We start from the raw sequence: 23,690 nt of genomic DNA on the forward strand, positions 1-23,690 counted from the left end.
AAAAAATGATATATTTTTGTGATAAGTGTTTGGGATGGAAAAACAGAAAATAGATGTAATAGTTGTGGAACAGTTTGCAGCACAATGTGGATACATTTGCTTTACCCGCTAGGAAGTAGAATAGATTTTTATTAGGGATCTTTCCCTGATTGTATGTAGAGGTGGCATAGGGTTTTGGACACTTCCAGCACATATTTGTGTAATGTGTGCTTCCCACTGGGTGGTCTGTTGTTGCTCTGAGCCAGGGCGTGACATAATGTGTTGGCACTTTCAGGGAACCCAACTTTGAGTACATTCTCTGTACAAATTTTCTCCAGTCTCTGCAAGTATATTTTGCAATTATCTCAACCTGGAGTAACTCTGGCTCATTTAGACCTGAATGTGTTAGCTTGCTTTTATTCTCATAATTTGTTAATATAGAATATTACATGTATAGCACGTTGTACATATGTAATAGCTATGCATTTTTGGTCCCACACCTGTCTGTCAGTGCTTAAGGGCACATTGCTTTAGAACAAAGCTACCACCTCCCAATGTTGGTCTCATGTTGTTCCCCTCACCCTTTGTTATGCATTCTCATAACTCTATTTTTCTTTGTGCACTCTTGTGACAGAGATGAAAGGGTGCAAATAGGTATTGCTGTAATAGGTTATTGCCATAGGCAATCTGTGTGCGTGGATACCAGATATGATTACTCTGCAAATAATAGTTGTAATATAGATAGAGAAGTTAATGTGGAGAATAGGGAAATATAGCCTTGAAAGCAGACCCGCACGTGCTTATTAAACTATACTTTATATATTTTGTGTCAGCAAGATAGCAGTTTAAAGAAAATTACATCAGCATTTAAGTAAAAAAAAAAATGCATGACATGTATCATGATATGATATTGATAAATAGAAGATGTATCATTTGTGATCGGAATATTGTCAGATTTACTGTGTTGCATTCCCAAATCCGGACACCTTTGTTGGGGGAGGGGGTGTTTCCAGTGGAGTAAAGGAGCAGAGCCTGGGCTAGAAATGGGCAGGGCCACAGGCACGGGCCAACTAGTGAGGGTATATAAGAGGATCTCTATAGTACCACGGATAATCTCTACTGGTCTTAAAATCTTCCCATAAGCACACCTTATGAGAACTGGGGTAAGCCTAGGGTTAGTGGGGATTAGGTGCAGTAGTTCATACATACTAGCACACAGACTCACTCTAGCAACCTAGCTCTGCTATCAAACACTTGCATACACACACATTCTTTCTCCTCTCCCAGGCACCACCACTAATTTTAGGCTCACCACTGATATGCTAACACCAAATACGAACACCATATACAAGCATGCTAACACCATACGCTTACATACACTTCAACACTCTAACACTTTACAGTAACACACACATGCTAACAATCATGCACAGACATGCTACCCCATACACCAATAAAAACACACTAACAAATATACATACAAATATATACACTCATGCTAATACTATACTCTGACACGCATAATACCAAATGCTCACAAACAACCAAAACTTATGGCACTCGCCTAAGTGCAGCCCTGCAGCCAAGCAGGGTAAGCTTGGCCTCCCTGCTGTCACAGGTGAGAGAGCAGGGACGCCAGGCCCCGTACACGAGTACTGGGCGTACCCCCTGATGGCAGCCTTGCAGAGAAAACTGAGGTGCACATGTAAGGTATACCCAAGTTTTACTTCATGAGTGCATAGTAGGTAAGTGCAACTGCCTTCTATTAAAAGTGGTAGAGGTTAATAGTCACTTAAACATACATAGGACAGGTATACTGCTATCCTGAATAAAAGGCCAATGACCTAATAAATTTGGGGATTAATGACCAAATACTACGACTTTCCACCTAATCAAGATTATTGGGATTGTTCCACCCATATGCACAGCTAGCCCTGCCTTCCCTACATACCTCAGCTTGGGTCGGGGGCAATCTTGACATATTCTTAGGGACAATAAAAGCAAAAGCTTTCTAAAGGGAAATAAGATAATATATGTAATTGAATATTTCTAAGAATCTAAATATGGCCAGAATTTCCCTTGAGCTGAATGCTTGATTGATCATTTACTTTTTACAGAACACTGTAAACATAAGAACGTGATGTAATTTCATAGGCAAGTCCAGCAGGAGAAAGCAATTATGTGATAATGCTATCATGCGTAGTTCAAAGTACAATTTTAATTTGAATCAGCAGTTAAGACATTGTCAGCTTGTACTTGAACGAGTCTAGCCATTCTGTTAAAACTGTACTGTACTTTTGAAAAACGCCCATGCTTGAAACTGGATACCTGCAAGTGTTTAATATCTGTGAAGCGAACACACAACTTGGAAGTGTCTAATTTCATTGTTGTTAGAGGCCATCTATGGCACATTATTGGTCGGGGAAATGCAAAGACCCACTGTCTTGCTTTCATGTTGGAGTTTTACTATATGCAGATCAATACATCTATTGCATGCGTTTCTGTGCTAGTTTAATGTCCAGCTAGCAGATATCTAGTTGGTTGTAACTACCCCCTTTGATTGCAACTACCGTGGGAATGTTACAGAGCATGTGCAGAAAGTAAAGTTAAGCATTTTTGGTTCTAGACATAGAAAAACGTGTTTTGTATGTTTTAACCATTAACACAATACGCTTCACGTGCACTGACTCTTTGCTATAAATGAATGCTAGCAGTAACTGATACTGGTTGACAACTGTCTTTGACAACCCAACAATTCAGCTGATTACTACCTTACCAAAAACTACTGCAATTTTTTTTTGGTGGATATGTTCATTGTCCGCACCCTGGATGACTAGCAAACCAACCAATTAGGAAATATTCTCATAAGCTGATGGTTGATCATGGTGACCACACATTATATAAAAAGAAAGTCTGATTCCTTGTAGTAGAGGGATTTTAAGGAAAAACTGTGGTAGGTTTGTAGATGCACATTATCTGTTATTGGGCTGATAGGGTTTGTTAGGTGGTGAGTAGTTTGTACAAAGCATTTGTGGATTGTTGTTGGTAGGGTATTGTTGGTTGTTGGTGGTCTTCTTGGTATAAAGTTCCTTATTTTTATTTTATTTTATGATGTGCTTACCTGCTTTCTTGGAGGATGTCCACGCTACCTCTTGGATGTATGTTGTGCAGTTCCAGGCTGTGGTGCTCATTGGCTTAGTGGAGGTAATAACGATGATTTCTTGTAGGATGGTGGTATAGGTTTACACCTGATGCTTGAAGTATAGAGGAAGGTTAACAGATCTTTTGCTTGATTTAAAACATACTGGTACATCTACTGTACTTCCCCCTGTAAACGCTCTGCGATGTATTCACTAAAGTAGAAGTTGGCGGGGTGTTTTCAGAAGAGTTTTATGGTTTCAGCTCCATGTATTCGGTATGCATTATAATAGGTACTCCCTGGCAAATATCTCTGCAAGAATGAAAGTTTTCCCCTCATAATATATTACTCAACCAGTAAAGTGACTTTCAAAAAATCTCACTGATGAGATTTAATATGCTTTATTCAGGGCCATCCAATGTATTCTTGGAGCTGGAGCTCATTTTGGTTGGCCCTTGATAATGTATAGTCTGTTAACTTCCTTTCTATTGATTAAACCTCTTCATGTCCACTTGCTGTCCTTTGTAGAATACTAAACTAGAATACCCAAATGTTTCTAAAAGCACACCTATAGCCACCCAGTGTACTAGTCACGATGTTCTACGTCAGATCTGCCATTTTTGAATAATTTTGGACCAGCCCACCCCTGGCTGGAATTGAAACATTTTTGCAGCTCTTCCGTTTGGTATTTTAATAGTTTTTTAATGCCTGCTATCAGTGTCCAGAATTGGGAGACCTATGAGCACTGTATTGTGAGATGTTATGGTACATGTTAGTGTCTACAAGGAGCGAGCAGCCGATTGTTCCATTTGCCCTATGCCACAGCATACATATTTGGTAAACCACTAGTTTTGTGTTGAATGTTGTCAACACGGAAAATGACTTGCCGGTGTGGAAACTATATTATCCAGGTTTCGGGCACCTACAAAAGAGCATTGTTGTGCTTAGTCAAAGCTGTCCTTATCTTGTTTGAAGAGTACAAGTTTGAAGAGCCAGCTGCAAGGTTCGCTTAGTAGCTGTGGATTATGTTTGCTGTTTTCTGGTGCAAATAAAAATATGAGTTGATAGCCTGCAATGAAAATGAATTACATTTAGTTTTATAGCCAGACATATGATAAAAAAAAAAACCTCATAATTGCTAAGACTAGACAAAGGTCATTACTGTTAATAAAATCATTTTAAGCTATAATTAAAAGCGAAGTACAATGTTAGATTGGAGCTATTGAATAAGTCACAGTTAAATCCATTGGCTTGCATCAAACACATTTTCCAGTATTGTTATGTCTTATATTAAGTAGCAAATGGACTTAAGTATGGATTAAGTATTAAAAGGACTTTGATCACTTTAAGGTATCTCTCAGTGTTTGTATTTAAGTTTGGGGCCACTGTAAGTATATTTTTATTTAGTGCTAACAGATGTACTTAGCCCTCCTACAGGACAGGCTTCATTTCCCCAACCATGACCAGCTATATTCCTTAAAGTATGACATTTCATATGTGGGCACCCTGCACCCAGGCACCAGTAATCCTTGGCTCATTGTAGTGTCCTGCACCACTCCTCCTATGGTGGAGGTAATAATATGGGGCCGTTTGGCTGAGCCACAATGGGCCAGCCCTTCCCTGATGCGATTCTTGTGTGTTCCAGATTTAGTCAGAAGCCTTGCTGTCTTGGGTTGTTTTTTTGGTGTCTTGCTGCCCAAGGATACTGTAGTTAAAGTAATAGGTGGCTGCTTGGTGTGCATGCAATGTTTGGCCATCTATGATGTAATTATTTCTACAATTTTAGTGAGGCTCCCCATTAATGGCTATTTCTTGTAACATCAGAGCAATATATTCAGAGTATAAAATAAAAATGTTACATTTGTAACACAAAGTATTTATTTATTTATTTTTTTACATTTTGTTAATATTGTAAATCTTTTCTAAATGTCCTCCCTTAAAAAAAAAATACAAAATGTTGGATAAATCACACATTTCTTTCCAACCCATGTTTTTGGTCCATGTCTATGTGTTGTCCTAATACCAGTCTAGTGTATGTTGGGTGTGGAGATCAGAGAAGGACATGTGTAATTTAGATAGAATTCAAAGGAGAGTCACTAAATTTTTGTGTGGTCTTCCTAACACTTAACATTTTATGTTTTAGTATGTGTATAATTGCTAATGCTTCAGAGTAAAGTAAAAGCAGCCAGCTGTTGCGTATGTAATTCTTTCTAAGGAGTGCTTAACTATTCAATGCATATTATCTCAGACTATGGGTGTGAACAGATGGTGTGGCAAAATATATGTTTGGAATGTTGTTGGGTTCTTATTTGCATTTTGAAGAGACGTAAAACTAGAAATTAAATTAAGGTCATGACTGCCTGAGAGAACCAGAAAATCCACATGTCCACCTAAAGAAAGAAAATGGCGTGTGGTTTCCAGGTGGCTATGTGCAGCCACACAATATTGGACAGGACCTGCCACTAGTGGCAAGCAAGGTATGTGAATGACCCAAATTGGCATCGACCCACAAGCATTTGGCCAATTTCTCCATACAAATACCTTTCGGGTTATGTTTATTGTGCGACTGTGGCAAACATCACTGTTGAAAAAGTAATGTGGGATGCACACAAAGTTTCTTTATGTTGTGAGACAGAACAAAGGTTTTCTATGCTTTAAATGATAATAGATGGGTTTCAGAAGGTGGATAAAATGACACCATTATATTGCCTCTGTATAAATTATTTTTGTTCTTCTTATTACATTATCCTTCTTTTTTTCCTGCTTTTTTTTTTTTGTAATCGAGCAATGGCTGCCAATATATTTCAGTAAAGTGCTATCAAACTTCTCAAGGCAAAGCTCAGTTCATAAAAGGCATCTATTCACTAAAGAGGGAGTTTGCAAGAGAGTTGTACATTTCAGCCGATATCACTATACCTGGCGAAAAAGAAACCCTAGTGAGAGTCTCATGCGAGAAAAGCTCTATGTAAATTAGCGAGGAGAGTTTTAAGAAATCCTATGTATTCTTCAGGGCCAAACTCTCTTGCTGCAAAAGCTTAATGGGCTTTATCCTTGATAATGCGAACTGATATGGCAGAGCTGAAATATTTCAATCTCTTGCAAGTGTCTTTTGTAGTAAATAGGCCCCAAAGAGTACACCTTCCATTACCACATTCATTTGAAAGCAATGGTCTATCAAAGTCATACCAGTCCATTATCTAAGACAAGGGAGTTTCTCTGCTTTAGGGTAATTTACATGGAATTAAAAATGACATATTTCACAAAATATTTGCCAAAGGTAGTGTTTTAAAGTGCTTTTTTTTTCTAAATATAGGGCATATTATAAGACAACTTTTTGTCTCAGGCAGTGAAACTTTTATGATTACTAAAAAGGATTATTGTAAAGCTTCTGTGGTCCAGGATTGATAGTGTTTAGCTCAGTAAACTCTAACGTACAAGAGGGTGACTGTGACCCTACTACTAAAGACTGGATTATTTTGTTGAACTTGATAGCTTTCATTTGGGCGATGTAGAAAAAGATATAAAGTCACATAAACTTGAGACCCCACTGGTTTTACTACAATGTTGTTAAGATAACGTGCCCATCATCTTCTGAGTGCTTCTATTTCTCAGGAGCTTCCACCATGCACTCGCCAGCTCAAGCGACTCTTGTAACCCACTTGCCATCATTGGTGGATGGTTTTAGCCAGGAACATGCAGTCAATCTCAATGAGTTTGTGTCTTGGGGGGAAAAAACAATTATATTGCCTCGGGCCCAAGCTTAGAAATCACAGTATTTATTTTGTCTGATCTAGTTGTGTCTTGCATAAAATTTTAAATTCAGGAAGAATGCCTTTATAATGAATTGCATTTAATATACCAGTATACTATCCATATTATAGAGCCAGCTCACTGGTATTATTGGGTTGTAATTGCAACTTTATGTCTTCATTAGCAAGTCAGAGGACACAGACAGAACTCTGTGTTCTAAATATCTAGAGAGAAATCTGTTGCCTGTCTGAATGCTGTACTTATTACCCAACATTATATTCAGGGTTGGAATTAACACGAGTAAACATTTTGTTTGGCAGTCATTAGCATCATTTTTCTTCCTGTTTATGACTCATTGTAGTGGTTGTGTCAAGATAATTTGCCAAAAAGATGTCTGTTAAGTTAATATTCTTGAGTAGTAGAGTCCAGCTCATTAAATGATGAGGGCCATATACTATTGTGATGGGGGTGGATAATGTTACATTGCTGTGGTAATACTACAGAACCTATGATGCTTTCATGCAGTCTGAAAAGTACTAAACCCCTACAAGTCTGATAGTTTGACAAACATTGACAGGGCCAGACTGGGTCTGGGGGGTGGTGAAGCACCACTGTTATTAATGCAGGCCCCAGTGGCATAACAAACATGGTCACGGACCCGCATCTTATTGCTGTCATGCACGCACACCGTGCAAGCAACTTCTCTTTTACCACCCAAGGGAAGCAGGAATGCAGCGGGGTCGCTTTACGTTGTGTGCGCTTTCTGCGTTCAGACTTCCCCTGGGTTTAAAAGAGAGGTTACTCGCACAGTGTGGAAGCCCCACAGAGAAAGCTGCAAGTGAGATAAGGGGTTGTGGAAGGCAGTGGGAGTGTATGAGTGAGAGATTGATTCAATGTTTAACAGATCCGTTTTACCTTGGCAAAGTCCTTCATCTCTTACAGCCTATGAATGTTAAATAAATAAATACATTATATATATATATATATATATATATATATATATATATATATATATATATAAATATCTGTGCCTTAATCAATAGTTATGTATTAAAATTAGGGTGGCTAGTGAGATTTTAACCAGTGCCTGTTATATTTATTTTGCTGGAAATGCATTTCAATGTTGAGGCTGGAGAAGGAATGGGATCACTGTAAAATGAAGAAAAGACATAGCTACATATCACTTTGTCTGTGCAGTTAAAAGGGCCCTGTCTGTAATTATCTGCCAAGCATAGACCCCAAAGCACCATAAAACACTTTTTTAAACTCTTATTCTACAATGCTTGCAGTGTATATAAATATGTAAAAGAGAAGGCTGCGTGTAGCTAAAAAACATCAAAATGATTCTAGAAAAATAATTAAAAACAGATTTAATGTATGACTCATTTTGTGTAGGCTGCAGTGGCCAATGTTTTACCAATTTTACCCATATGTGTAGTTGGATCAATTGAAAACCACAAGGTAAATAAGATTCCTCGTAAGTCCGAAGTATTGTAATAACAAATGCAACTTTATTTTTGTCTGTAGGTTCTTTAAAGAGCTGGAAGGAAGACATCAAAGAAACATTGTAATTGAAGACATTAGCGACATTGTTGAGAAGCATGCAAAGTCAACATTCGATCCCTATGTGAAGTATTGCACCAATGAAGTTTATCAGCAAAGGACACTCCAAAAATTAATGTACAAATTTTATATTATTTATGATGCTTTTTCTCTCCTAAAATATAATTGTCATGTGCTTATAAACAAAATATTTGGGGAAAAATCTACTTCTGTTGGCCAGTGAGTGGTAAATATGGGAACATTACAAACCAACTTTTAAACCTGTAGTAGAACCTTAATAGGCGTTTCCTCAACAGGGGGTGAATCCAGCCAAATGGCCCAATATTAAAGAGACCTAAAACACATTTGGAAGAAAAAATGTCTGCATCAAAAGCTTACGGACATAGAGACCGGAAGTGCTTTCTAAAGTCCTAGTTATCCTAAAAAAAACCCCAGAGATAATCCAGAAGGCATGTCTGCTGCCACCCGGCCGTTGCCTCATCCGTTCAACTTTTACATCCGTTCAACTTTTACATCCAAACTCAAACACTGTAAATTATTTATAATAAGGAACAGTGTCAAATGCATTACTGAAATCTAGGAAGGCTACTGTCTGCAGACCCCTGTCCTTAGTTTATTTATCCAGTCTATGTAATCGGTTGTTTGTTTGACAAGGAAGGCTTTTGACAAAATTATTTTTAACCAAATGAAGGGTTGTAGCATAATTAAATGATCTTATGAGAGTTAAAGAGGTTTCAGTTTCTATTCAGTCACACGGTTGCTATTCTTTACAAATCATTGTCGATGAGCTACTAGTTAAATTTATGATTGCGAGGCAGGATTATTAGGGAAAATTAGCTAGCCGCAGTATCGATGAGCAATCTGGATAAAAAGTAAAATCCTGTATTTCTTGCTGTTATTACTGCTGTTATCGTTTATATAGCTCCAGACAAGCCAATTCATTAGATAAATATACACTTTATTCTGTATATCCAGGCTAAGAATAATAAATATTAAACATTGGCACATGAAATAATGTATTATCACTTAATATTTTGTGTTAAATTCTAGTCAATGACTTTTATATGTATTGGATATTTTTTTAAGATTGAGACTTTTCACATTAAGTAAGTAAGCAGAACACAAATGTGTTAATTTTTTTTGTTTTCCAGTTCTACAAATGCATCTTTTAAGGAAGTTTTGTCTAGAATTGAATCTCATGAAGACTGCAGGAATCTCCCCATGATCTCATTCCTCATCCTTCCTATGCAGAGAGTTACTCGACTTCCCCTGCTCATGGATGTAAGCAAAATAAATGTTGTCTTAAATTATCCAAAGCTTCTCTTAATTTGGGTTTAGTTAATTGATACGATAAAAAAGTACAGTTAGCCAGTGTTCAGAGGTGCATATTTTCAGGATCACCCTTTATGATCTCAAATTATACAGATGAGGTAATACATCTGTTAGTCTTGCCAACAGTTTTGACAAAATAGCCTTATGATTATGTTGAATGACACTTTATTTTAAGCCTGCAGTGCTCTGCGGCATATTATATTGTATCCTGTGAAGTGACCTTGAAACCTGTTCTGTTGGGTTACTGCAAGGCTAATTATTCAATTGAATCACAGTATGATTTTTATGAATATACAGCTTAGTATTTAAAGTGATTCATCAGTTTGCAAATATATTCTTATATGAGATGATCTTTAAATCATAATTTAATATCCATGCAATGTTAATGAAAAACTCAAGTTTCAAAACATTAATTGTGAGTTTCTTGAAAACAAGCAAAAGACTCTTATAAAATTAAAAATGGAAATATGAGAATGATGTATCCCAAGAAGAGAAAAATGTAGAAATATGGTTGCCACCTTTTGTCAAAGGACAATCTTTGAAGGGTTACTTCTAGGGCAGGGGTAGGCAATCTTCGGCTCTCCTGATGTTGTGGATTACATCTCCCATAATGCTCTTACAGTCATAATGCTGGCAAAGCATCAAGGGAAATGTAGTTTACAACATCTGGAGAGCCGAAGATTGCCTACCCCTGTCCTGTCTCCATTGTGGTGGAGCAGTGCTGGATTATGTATAATGTTTGGTTTTCTACCTTACACATTGCTGCTGGGCTAATAGCTATAAAATGTGTCATCCTATATCACTGTGCACAATTATGAGTAATGGAATGATAGAAACAACTTTTACTGCAAGTATTTCACAGCCTAGCCCATTTCCTCCACTGCATCTAAAATTTACATGTCCTAATTGCACCGTCTAGAATTCCTTTGAGGCTTGCAAAATTAAATATATTAAGTGACGTTTTATTTGGGTAGGACAAACACATGAAATAATAGTATGCAGAATAGGATGCAAAATTACAACTTTTGCCCACAATTTATGATTTATTAAAGTATTTTTTTTTTATCCATGAGCAATATAATTTTTTTTAAAGTCAATCCATCGAGGGGTTCGAAGACAGGATGCTATAGTAAATACATTATACTTTGGGGAAAATAACCTCACTGAATACATGTTTTCTGCCAATTATTGAAGAAGAATGAATGCTAAGGAAGCATGTGTACGTGATATATTGATGTAATCAATGTGAGGAATGAAAAATTCTTTCCAATTGACACAGCAAAAGCCAGACTGGCTTATGCTAGAAGAGGTAGAGGAAAACCAAGATTGTAAACTTGGCCTGCAAAGATAATATGCATAAAGGCTAAAAAATTGTGTGCAGCAGTATATTCTAGGATTGTGACGGTACAAAACTGAATACTGAGCCATATGAAATTAGGATTTAAACTATATTTACAATTTCTATGTGGAGGGGAACTGTTTCTGTTTACAAGTTATTTGGGAAAATTAAATTAATTAGATTTAAATGAATTTAAAAATACACTTTAAATATTGGGATACTTTATTTTATTGCAGACTATCTGTCAAAAAACGCCCAAAGATTCCTCAAAGTATGAGGTATGCAAAAGAGCCCTGAAAGAAGTTGGCAAGGTAAATCACTTGGCATCTAAACTATTCTTTGAAAACTGGGTAAATAGAATGCCTGTTTATTATTTAGCTTCACTAAAGCAATAGTAATGAATTGTGACAACTGCTAAAAATGGTTTTATGCTGGAGAAATGCCAAGTTCCGCTGGAGGGGGAACTAAGCTATGTTGCTGATTTTCATGTTAGTTCTTCAGATATTTTCTGTGCAACCGCAATCAGCAATTGCAATTACCTATACAGCTAAAGGGATACTCTAGTCTGATACATATGATCACAACTTTAAATTTACTTAAATCTACGGATTCATCTGAATGCTCTCCTGATCGTTTGTCAGACGGTTCTCATCTGCTGTTAAATTCAATCCAGTGTAACACACTACCATTTGCTTTGAACAGTGTGCTCCTGTGTGTTGTAAATTGGTAATGTGTATGGGCTGAGTCGTCATTGTTCTTCACATGTTAAGACTTAACACCACCAGAGGCACACATTCCATGTTCTCTGATATCCCTGATGTAAGTCCGATTTCGCTAAACTAGCATGTTTTTAAGGATTAGTCATTGTGACGCCTCAGGCATTGTCCGTGTGTATTGTTTTGAGTTAAGAACAAGACAGTATTTCCAATATTTATAGGTTCGGTAGATAAGAATAGACTAAAAGAATAGAGTAGAAGAATAGAAAATCAGCTGTTTTAAACATTTACATTGTATAGTCATTTGCCGTGACCAGGGCCCACTTATTAAAATGTCAGCATAACTATGACACCCAATATCATAATGTCTGTATAACTACTGCACTTACATTACTTTCCCTTACTGAGCCGTAAATATTAAAGCACTAAGTACACTAAAGCTATGCTGAATCTAACGCCCCATGCTGTATCGACCTGTACAACTTCTTCCCCTCTCAAAATCACAAGCTGTTGTGGGGAATCTACATTTAATCACCAGTACGCGCACAATGTAATAGGGAAAGGGATAACAAAGTATTGCATGTATCTCAGTAACAGCACTTGGTTATAGACATATGTAACACGCAAGTTTGTATGTCTACCCTGCTTAAGATTTCCCTTTGTTCATATCCTGTCTCTGTTTGTTAATTTGTATCCACTGTTTATATATAAATCAAACTTCCATTGTTTATTCTTAGTTGGTCCGTCTGTGTAATGAAGGAGCACGGAAGATGGAGAGGATGGAAATGATGGTCACAATCAATTCTCAACTGGAATTTAAAATTAAGGTATTTTCTTTTGTTCCATGTACTCTCCCTATACATTCTCATTGCGTTTCCACGGTGCATTTGCATATTTCATTATAATTTAACAGTTTTACACATCACAGAATTTAATGGCAGATAAGAACCATCCAACCCCTCTAGTCTGCCCATTTTTCCTGATGCTAAGCGATTCAAACCTCTATCAGTCTTTGGTCTGGTCCCATACTGAGGATAGCTTCTTGTCTCTCCCATTCATGTTTAAATTCCCTCTCTCCTCCACTTCTACTTGGAGACATTTGTCGTCTACTATCTCAGTAGAACTTCTTACACTAAATCGAAGCCTTGTGAGCCTCTAGTCTTAGCCTATGACCTCTTGTTTTAACATCGTTCCTCAATTAAGTAAACTCCTGTACTTCGCTAAATCGATTAAGTATTTGAATGTTTCTATTGCATCCCCTTTCTTTCTTCTTTGCACCGAGCTATACCTTTTAAGATTCATTGATCATTCCTCTGAACTCTCCCTTTAATGTTTCAATATCCTTCTGGAAATGGGGTAACCGGATCTGTACAGAAAAGTCTAGACGAGGCCTATCCAGAGATCTGTAAAGTGGAAGAACCACCGTCCTCATCCTGCTACTAATGCCTTTCGCTCTACAAACCAGCATCCTGCTTGCTTTTTCTGATGCTTTATTGCATTGTCTGCTTACCTTGAAGTCTTCAGAAATAATTTCTGCCGAGTCCCTCACTTCTGTTGTCGATGACAGAGCAGTGTCCCCAACGCTACATGCTGCCTTGAGGCATTTACATCCCAAGTGCATTATTTTACATTTATCAACATTTTCTACCTCTTGTGTGTTCCAATAATGTGACAGTTGATCTATAATCATTAAATATTTCTCATTTCTAGACTAATTAATCACTTTATCCTGGTAATATTGCAACCTTTTCATCTGAAAAAATTTTTGTGCTATTTCGACATATTCTTTCTACACCTTATCATCAGTACATAAAGCTGCACCTTTTACCTGTAGATGCTTAACAGGTGTACGCTGATGTTTGTACAAATACAAGATGACCTTTCTGTTTGCCAATCAAGCAAATGAAAGTGCTAAGGAAAATGAGAAGTGACATTGATGACATTTTCCTCTTTTCAATTCTACGGGGTTGCGTTATTGGTTGGTATATTATTATCCGTATACAGTATATGTATTCTGAGCACTTCCTCGTTTCTGCTTGTTTTGTTACATGTCGGCACTTCTGTGATAGGAGTTGGGTTAGATGGTGCGTGCTACTGTTAAGTCAAGGCTGTTTTTCAAAGACAAAAGGTACAAGATCACCCAGTTTTGAGTCTCATCTTAGCTATGCAGAAACTTTGCCCTCCTGCCCTATGATGCCCCATCCGTACTAAGGTCTGATGTGTGCTAAATAGCATATGTGAATCTCAAGCTCGATTTCAGGGAAATATATTGTCCCTAAAAAGAACCAGGTTGTCACCCTATTGTGACTTTGCTGGACAATATCCTTTATGTTTAAATTATATATTGTATTTTTTTTATTTCAGCTTCTTGTTGTATAAAGTGGAGTTTGTCCTCCTTTTCAGCATTGTCTCAAAACTTTTGCAGGCCTTTTCCGCAGAGGTCAATAATCTGGAGTCAATGTGTCTGTAGTGATCATGAGTAAAGAAAGTTGTGCACATAATATTGCATCGTTTCATTGTTGCTTTATTTTCAAGTGGGCTATTAAACGTACAAAAGTTTGTATTTTTTTAAATGCTAAAAGACCTTCTGTACGTTTTTCTTTTATGACATCAAATTTAAACAGTCCATTATAGTGTGATCATGGGAAAAGACCCATTGTATTTCTAGCTAGATCTACAACTATTAAGACTTATTTGTTAGCAAAGACTTCTGCTTACTAGGAAGTGGTTGAACTTTAATTATACAAAAAAAACTATTTGTGAAATAGTGTTTTCTATAGCAAAAAAAAAATTGAAATCAAAACATTTCTATGGAAAAATAATACATTTGGCCCCAGTAGGGTTTTGTGCAGCTCAATCTGTAATGCTTAACTTGTAGATATTTAGTGGTCTTGGAATTCTTAATGCTTTAGTCAATATTGTAAAACAAAAATTTGCTAATACATCTTCAATAAAATAATATGTATACATAAAATATAATTAATCTGCAGTGTGCTTTTTTGCTAGTTTTTTCTTTAAAAATGTAACTAGTTCTATTCATGTATAAAAATGCATAGATATGAGAAATTTATAAAAATATGGCTTCAGGTGAGAAATGTCACAGGAAAGGAGATCGTACACCATCCAGGGCAAACAGTAATTTGTAATGTGCTTGTCTAGTCAAGTAAGTCGGGGTCATCAGATTTTGTTTGGCTCTAGGAGCCAGCTTTTTTTCCCTTCACCATTCATGTTTTTATCTTCATATATTACCCCTGGTTTGCAGTTAAAGGATGTGTATTGGGGCAATATGACATAAAGTACACCTTTCTTCAGTGCTGCACCATGTTGTACAGTACTCCAATTAACCCCTTAATGACAAAGGATATTTTACACCACAAAGACTTAAGGTGGTATGTTTAACCATTATTTTATACACTTACTCATACTAACACCACACAGTAACAGACACACGCTAACATCTTATCCTCACAAACATCTTACAGTAACACACATGCTAAGATTCTAGACTCCTGAACACACATGCTAACACCATACAGTCATACACACGTATTATATATACTGACATACATACCCATGTTAATGCAACACTGTAACATACACAAAACACGTTTATACACATGGATACACTGTTCAACATACACTCTCACACACGCAATGGCTAACAATAAGAATACACACCCTAACACTATGCACACTTAATCTGTCACTACAATACACATTTAGTAACTAATTATACATTACAAATGTAATGTTTTGTATCTTATTTTACACTTTTACACAACATTTTAAAGATAATTTCTAACCCTGACCACTCGTCATGTAACGTCATCACTTAGCCTAGTATAGATTTTTCAGAATCTCTCAAATTTGCCAACATAAACTGGTCCTTGTGAACAAGATTTTTAAGTCTGCTTTTCTGTTGGTCTAGAAGAAGTCAAGTTAAACTCCCCATTAAAACAATATCAATGATTCTATATGAGGTGGCAGTAACATATTTGCTGCGAGGTTGGTTAGTGTTCTTCTAAGTTATTTTCCCATTTGTACTGTGTCCTGTTATGGCCACTTTAGGAAAGTTCTGACCAGTCCTGATAAATTGCCCTGCACGATCCTGGCACATTATGAACTCATTTGATTACGCATTCTCCAATCCTGTGGGTGCTGAGGAAGCCCCTTAACTCACTCTTTGTGTGTTGTTTTTTAATTTATAGTTTCTAAGGCAATAGGTTTTATGATATTTCATTTCGGTTTACGTGGGGGTGGTAAGAGCCAATACAAAATCTTATGGGGTTTTTTTGTGTGTCTTGTAGCCATTCCCTTTGGTGTCTTCATCCCGGTGGTTATTGAAGAGGGGTGAGCTAACTGCCTATGTAGAAGATACTGGGATTTTCTCAAAGAAAACAACTAAACAGCCAGTCTACTTCTTTCTTTTCAACGATGTCCTCATTATTACAAAGAAGAAAAGGTAATTATTCTGGCTTAAAGTTTTTAGCTTTTGGTTTCTTATCAGGATTTGCCAAAAACCCAGCACTGAAGGCTATCAAGCAGGACAAGACTCCAAGATTATTATTATTACGGTATATTTTGAGCAGTTTTAGGCTAACATCCCTGATAGACACCACAAAATATTTCTGCTCATTGATCCAAATTCAGAACTAAAATTACTCCAGTTTGGCATTATAAATTCAGTGTGGCAAGCTCAATCATCAATAACATTGTATAAGCATTTTAATACCTTAACTTTAATCGATTTCCTTGAATGCTGTATTAGAGAGCCCTAGTAAATTGGCAGAAATCAGAACATGTTACATAGTTATAGTGTGATCCTGAAGACAAAGAATATTATAGGCTTTTTATGGTGCATTGGGAGTAGTGATCTGAAGTTCAGTGTAGTAATAAAGATTGGAATGAGTATAGCAGCTTTGCTGTAAACTTGTGCTAAGGGAGCATATTTGACCTCACATAGCACATTTTTTTAATTTCTTAAAACATTAGCAAAATATTGGCTTAAGTCTTAAAATCAGCATATCATAAGTTGCCTTTGACACATAATTTTAAGCAGTTTATCACTGGAAATCCACTAGCTCTTTTTTTATTGTACTTGGACAATCTGAGCTCATTTGGCATGGAAAATGGTATCCCAGGATACATCTGTAACATTTCGAATAGGACTTGTTTCAGCTTCCATATGCTTTTGGCTGCTGTGTTTTGGAACTCGGCAGTCCTCAAGAGGTGTAACACTGCCCTGTTCTCTACATTCACTCTGCTAAACAAACCGTTGGCAACAGGCAGCATTGAAATGTTGCTATGAAAATGTAAATAAACAAACAACTAGAAAATCAAAATTATGTATCAGTTTGCATGTTTTGTTACTTTGACTCTATAGATACTTTACTGTTTTCCCCTGTTGTGAAACCCCATTGGTTTTTATTGAGAGTTTACTGTATTAAACACTATTGATTATTAGATACGGTAAGTCTTGCAGAATTGTAAGATGTGCTTCCTAACTGTCAGTTTTTTCTAAAACATGTTGACCCATAACACTTGTGCACTTGCTGATTATATGCCTTGTGTTGCTCACATGTGTTATGCTCTGGGCATAGTCTACCTCCAAGGCACGCTACCTGGAGCTCTCCCTCTTCTAGAGGTGACACTTTGTGACAGGGTGGGACTAGATGACTACGTAGGTGGGACTAGACTTGTATAGGGTGGAGCAAACAAGGCATTGTGACAAGGCTAGCCCAAGACAGTCTTGAGTGGGAGGGGAAGTGGGCGGGAAGTGGGTGTGGCAATGCTGCTGCCCAGCTCTAGAAAAAGAGAAGTGACCCGAGAAAGCAGACTTGGGTAAAGTGTGGAGTGTTCCCGGGAATGCTAGTATTTGAAAATGCAATCCTCTGAAAAATATATACATAATCACCCTACTACAATTATAACACATCATAGATAAGTGCATTCCTCTAAGTGGAGGAGTGATTGAAGTAGTTTTTGTTATTTTTCATTTAAAACCATTTATATTTGTTTCTTTTGTATATTCTAAGTACTTGTTTTTCTCTTTAAAATTTTGAGTGCCCCAAATGTATTTCTTGGCCCTTATGCCTGGAAATATTAAAAGTAAGAAGGAAATTCTCTAACTTTGGCATTAGGAAAGCTTGAACACCTTTCATTCCTGCACAAAAATTAGATTAAGGGTAAAAAAATACTTTCTTTGCAACCAACTTTCTCATCTTTGTAGCTGTGTTAAACGTTCTCATTTTCAGATTTCACCGACATATAGAAAGCTACACACAAAGGAAAACATAAACATATGGATATTTTGGTGGATTTTTAGCCTTAAAATAAGCTCTGATTATGCAGGCCTTCCTGAAACATACTGTTTACAGGAAGCCGCCAGACGCAGATCTCTCCAAAGTCCTGCTATCTATTTGTGTGAAAGGGAAACAAACCCCGGGATCTCCTTTATGGCATTCAAAATATTAACTACTGGACTCGTAACAGTAATTTAGTTTTATATTAAGCATACATATTTATTTTTAATAAATTAGAATGTAATTGCATTTCACATTGATGATGGTGCCCACTCCCAACATATTTCATTATGATTGTGAGCTTAAGACTTAAAAAAAAAAATCGTTAAATTTGCATTGCTGTATTATATAAGCATTATTGTGGCTTTTAGGGCTGCAGAACACATCCGAACTCCTAAAGAGGAGGGAGATCAGTGAAGGAAAAGGACACAAAGGGATTGTGAGCCTAAGTGTGGTCTAGGGGCTACTGCTTTTTGGACCTGTCTCCCTAGGAAGAATATGCCATTGCCCAGTTTCCCCCACCTTTCAGGTCACCTCTTTGGTAAAATGACTGGTCCTGCTGGATGTATTTTAATGAGGTCACTAAGACTGTGATGCAAAAAAAATTGCATTTTAATGATATTATATGTATCTTCCAGTAGATTATGCTATATTATTTTATATCATGTCTTTTATATCTATCTAATATTCAATTTGACTCTAAGGTCAGTTACTCCAATCCTGTGGCAATCCACCTAGCTCGCATGTGCATAGGGGCACAGCTATCGACTTATTTTAAACTGAAAGTAATATAACAAGTACACAATAACTAAAGCAAACATTGCTGTGAACCCTCGTAAAAACGTTTACCTTTGTAACATTTATCTGGTTTGTGTATGTGGGTATAGTTACTGTTGACACACGAGTTTCACAATGTTTCAGCCTACTCTTTGTATTGGAGGCCTACCAATTATGATCAGGTTATGTTTTCTATAATTGTTTAAAAGCCCGTGAGAAGTCATGTGCAAACGAATTGGTTAAAAATAACTAAGTTAAGCTATAGGTTTAACACATAGAGAGTCACCTTAACTTTGACCAAACCTATGGTTGAAGAAGATCCAGAATATTCATGTTTCTCAGGCTCATCTGCTGTTTTGCTCCCTGTGAATATATAACCAGTCCTATAGGTTATACTGGTTCACAGGATACGTCATGGTCAATTATCATTATTTGATGATAGTGTCGTCAAGGCCTGGACTGAGCAAATACATGGTGCGGCTCTGGCTGACAGCTGCTCTAGCGCGCAGTGATGTACAAGGAACCCGGCAAGGGAGGCAAAGGAGCGCCTGACATCCCTACCATGCTGAGGACCTTCTTTGTGTGCAACTGCGTGCGCAGGACTCTGAGACGTAGTGAAAGGCTCTGCTGGAAACTCCATGTCTCGCTTCTTCCTGCTGCCCCTGTGGAGGCAGCTCAAGTGGGAAAAGTGGGACAGCTCCGTCCCTTACAATTGGACCATGCCCTGGTACATTTGTAAGGGAGCACCAACTGGAGGGAGTTTTAAACCAGATTTGTGGCTACCCCGTGTGATCCACAAGTTCATCAGAGCCAAATACACTATCGAGAACATCCCAGGGCTCCCCAACGCCACAGCCAAGACTGTCTGGGCTAACGTGTCGTCGAGCAGGCTAACCAACAGGCATAAAGGCATAGCATGGATGGCCATTCAGGGAGGCCTCCCCCTAAGGACATTTATGCATGCCAGGGGGCTGTGCAGATATAGACACTGCCCACAGTGCATTGTGGACTAGGAGACTTCCCTTCACTTGTTCTGGCAGTGCCCGTTTGCACAGGCTTTGTTCAGAGCCCTGGAGCTGGATCTCAAGGACTCTATCGAGAGAAAGTACCTGTCCTACCATTCGGTACTTTACGGACTTTTTCCAGGAACACACACGGAGAGCGCCATTGAGGATGCTTGGCGTCTCATGTGCTGTGTAAAGGACGCTCTATGGTTTGCCAGGAACCGCCTGGTGCTGAGGAGGGAGCAGGTCACAGTCCGTGACTGCCGCAGGCTTATCCACAGCCTGCTGAGAGACTACTCTCTCAAGGACAGTCTAGAGGCTGAAGACTAGCCCCATTCTCCTCGACCCCCTCCCCCCCCCCATTTCCCCAGGTTATGTTCCACTAAAGTGCTAACCATATGCGCCACGTCTGGAAATGTAATCGTACACTGCTTCTACTGAGCTTTCCGTAACTGAAGTCGTACTGTAACGTGTATTGCCCTGCGCTGCATCGCAGTACTGGTTATCGTCTATCTGTACCGATAATACCGATTTATGTACTCCTGCTAAAACAGGTTGATGTCTGTTTTATCATAATCAGTTTGTATAATAAACTTAAATACAAAAAAAACCAAAACAGTCCTATAGGTTATACTGGTTCACAGGATACGTCATGGTCAATTATCATTATTTGATGATAGTGCCGTCAAGGCCTGGACTGAGCAAATACATGGTGCGGCTCTGGCTGACAGCTGCTCTAGCGGCAGATCAGGTGCTGCAATGCCCAGTTTCCCTAGTGCATATTCTCGTCTGCTTGTTGTGTGGCCACAAAAACATACAGTGCAGTCTTAAGTATCCAGCTATCTGCTGCGATTTGGTGGCCACTAGGCTTAAAGAGCCATGACTGCCTCGTCATCCTCAGGCTGTTTCAGGCACCATCATATTCTGCTGGACTGTACAATACAATATAAAAAGTTTTGCATATTTTCAGAGCCAAATAAAATATTTTGCTAAATATATTGTTTCTTCTTGAGAAATTTGATGTGATCGTTTATATGGATGATACTGACTCTTCCTATCACTTGGTAGGGCCTTAACTGCATATGTGCAGCTATTCATTTACATATTTGGTATATTTTCTTTTGGTTCATTCTTAACGTTTATTTAACTATGAGTCGTCTTCAGTAGCACTGAAGTGTTTGCTAATAGTTTTTTCCAACTGTTATAGAGTTTCTCAGTTTTCTTCAAGTGAATTAGATGTGCAAGTCCTGCGTTAAATATGTTTTTAAGGACATTGGGTGAGCAAAAAGGATTTACATGGATTTGTCTAAGGTTTCACACTTCACTAGTTCTGTTACAAATTCACAACACCAGATTTCAAATTTATAGCTATGCTAATTTATGATGCTCACATCATGTAGAAATGAGCCCTTTCTATCCTGAAACTTTTATTAACATGTTGCAACATATTAATAGAGCAAGATGTAAAGTCACAGTAACTCAGTGATCTCTTCAGATGTATTAAACACTGAACTTCTACAAAGTAAACCTCACACTGAGTATTTCAGTGAGCTGATGGTATTGAACTGTAGAGACGTTATACATCATTGTTGGACTTTGGTGGCCAAAGGGCACCTCTTGTTGTTATACTTCTCTGATGACGGCCCTAAGGCCGTCTCTGCCCTGAAATAAACTTAGACTGTATGTTTTCTTCTAAAATGTGATGTTAATTCTACACCGAACAGATCTGAACAGATCTTGGCTGCGAGTACATCTGATTAATGGAATCTGCCATCTGCTATTCACTAATTCTCTCTTGCAGACAGGTGATGTGGTCTGTCTTAATACGCAGAAAGCAAGAGTGATTTAGAAATATAGATTTGTATGTATGTAATATTTTATTTTCTTGTTTGCTCATAGCTTGTTTACTCAGCTTCCCTGTTTGACCTTTCTGTAAAAGTCTCCTTTTATATCCTTATTTCCTGAATCCCCGAATAATATCATCAGCACATGACTGCGTACTAGATTTATTTTGATGAGAATTCTCTATGGGTGTTTTGTTGAATAACATACCTGCCTATGCTTAGCACGGTAATATGCTAAGCACAGATAGGTATTATATACAAAAAGTTCAAGGTACAAAGTATTTTAGTTTTTTTTATCATTCTATAGTTTTTTTTCTGTTCTTTGTCTTGTCACACTGGGATTACAGCAAATTGCTGAGACTTTTGGCTCACTGCCCAGGGGAAAACAGATATATTTGAGAAAAGGCAGCTGTACTTCATAAGTTGGACAGAACCCAAAGATCAGACAATACGGTGGAATGTTACCTGTGAGCAGCTGCATGCTGGACTTTCAGTGAATATTTCTCCGGGAGAATCAGATCTGGCCAGTTTTACAAGTATCAGGTTATAGTCATTGGGAGTTTTTTTTCCTTAACGTGGAAACATATACCTTTGATTAATTAGCATGCATAATCTCTTTAAAGTGATTTCGCAAGAAGGCTTCTTTAATTATTACAGAAGACTGATTTCTGTGCCAGGTTTTTAGAGCTTTGTTGACTGAACCATAAGTGGCATTGGCATGGCAGACAAACAATCCGGCTTTATACGAGTTTATGTAAAACAAGTAAAGTTTTAGCATGTGACAGCGTGTATGCAGAAACATTACAGGTATCTTCATTTGGTGTAATTAAACTAAACTAAACTGAAGCAATCTAAGGGGATGTAGAAATGTAATTCCCACTTTTTCCTTTAGCCAATTAATCTAAATTATTTTGCTGAAATAGAAAAGCTAATCTCGCATGCATACACCCTTGGAAAGGATGTATAATATTAAAGATCATGGTATTTTGTAAGCTTTTTTGCATTAAATGAAAATGCACAAATGTTGTCATGTACACTTTAAGGCTGCTACTTGTGCAATTGACAACATACACACATTTTCCTCATTAAAGGCTGTACACTTAAATAAGGAAGAACATATCCAAATTAGAACACACTGTGGAAAGATGATGTAGGCTGCTGATTAGATAAAGATGGGAGGTATGATAGTGTGAGTTTTAGTGTGAATGTGTGAGTGCGTGATACAATGAGTATTAGTTACTATGTGAGAGGATAGAAGGTACCAACCCTTCCTGTCTATTGTCCTAAAGTCATTATTTATACATATATATATATAATATACACATACATATGTGTGGGTTATTAGTCCAGTAGACACTGTCATACTCTGCAATATTTTTTTTATATCGTGTGTGTGTGTGTGTGTAAATATATATATATATATATATATATACGTACATACAGAAAGTGGGATTACAAATTAAACTATGTATGTAAAATAAATTATCCGGTACTGTCAGGCTGGACTAATATCATTGTTGATTTCCCTTTAGGAGGAAACTTAATCACCTTAGATAATGAAGTAACTGTGTGCAGCTGTGTTTTATATATGACAAATGGTTCTTTATATATAATGTATTATGGAAGTTAGTGTGCAGGGAAGGTGAAACAGGAAACGTGTGGGGGCTTCAAACTCCTTCCTAAGTAATAGGTCAGTGGGTTGCCAAACCAGATCATTTTCACTTACCTTACCCCACAGCTGGTAAACAGGCACACGCATGACAAACAATTGCAGGAAGCATTTCCTTGACAAGCATAGCGTTGCCAAGAATGTTTTAAAGGCCCGTCTACAAGCAGTCTCAATTATAATACGCACATTCCTTTGGGGAGGTTCCTGAACACATGTTTTTCGTGTCACCCCATTGAGAACTGTAACTGTCTTTAGCTTAAGCTGGTTAAGTTCCTT

The 23,690-nt window shown here is 37.6% G+C and overlaps 1 protein-coding gene across 1 annotated transcript in view; it reads left to right on the top strand.

The window, feature by feature from the left end:
• Positions 1-23,690, top strand: part of LOC149300333 (rho guanine nucleotide exchange factor 26-like) — a 61,535-nt gene that overhangs the window by 24,552 nt on the left and 13,293 nt on the right. Inside the window, exons 6-10 of the mRNA XM_089485380.1 lie at positions 8,396-8,548; positions 9,583-9,712; positions 11,339-11,413; positions 12,556-12,645; positions 16,126-16,280. Coding sequence (XP_089341506.1) covers positions 8,396-8,548; positions 9,583-9,712; positions 11,339-11,413; positions 12,556-12,645; positions 16,126-16,280 — 603 coding nt within the window. The remainder of the gene's footprint in view (positions 1-8,395; positions 8,549-9,582; positions 9,713-11,338; positions 11,414-12,555; positions 12,646-16,125; positions 16,281-23,690) is intronic.

The sequence above is a fragment of the Sceloporus occidentalis genome, unplaced genomic scaffold, assembly GCF_023333645.1.
Source record: "Sceloporus occidentalis isolate IW3139 unplaced genomic scaffold, rSceOcc1.0.p SCAF_25, whole genome shotgun sequence".
In the NCBI taxonomy this organism is placed as follows: Eukaryota; Metazoa; Chordata; class Lepidosauria; order Squamata; family Phrynosomatidae; genus Sceloporus; species Sceloporus occidentalis.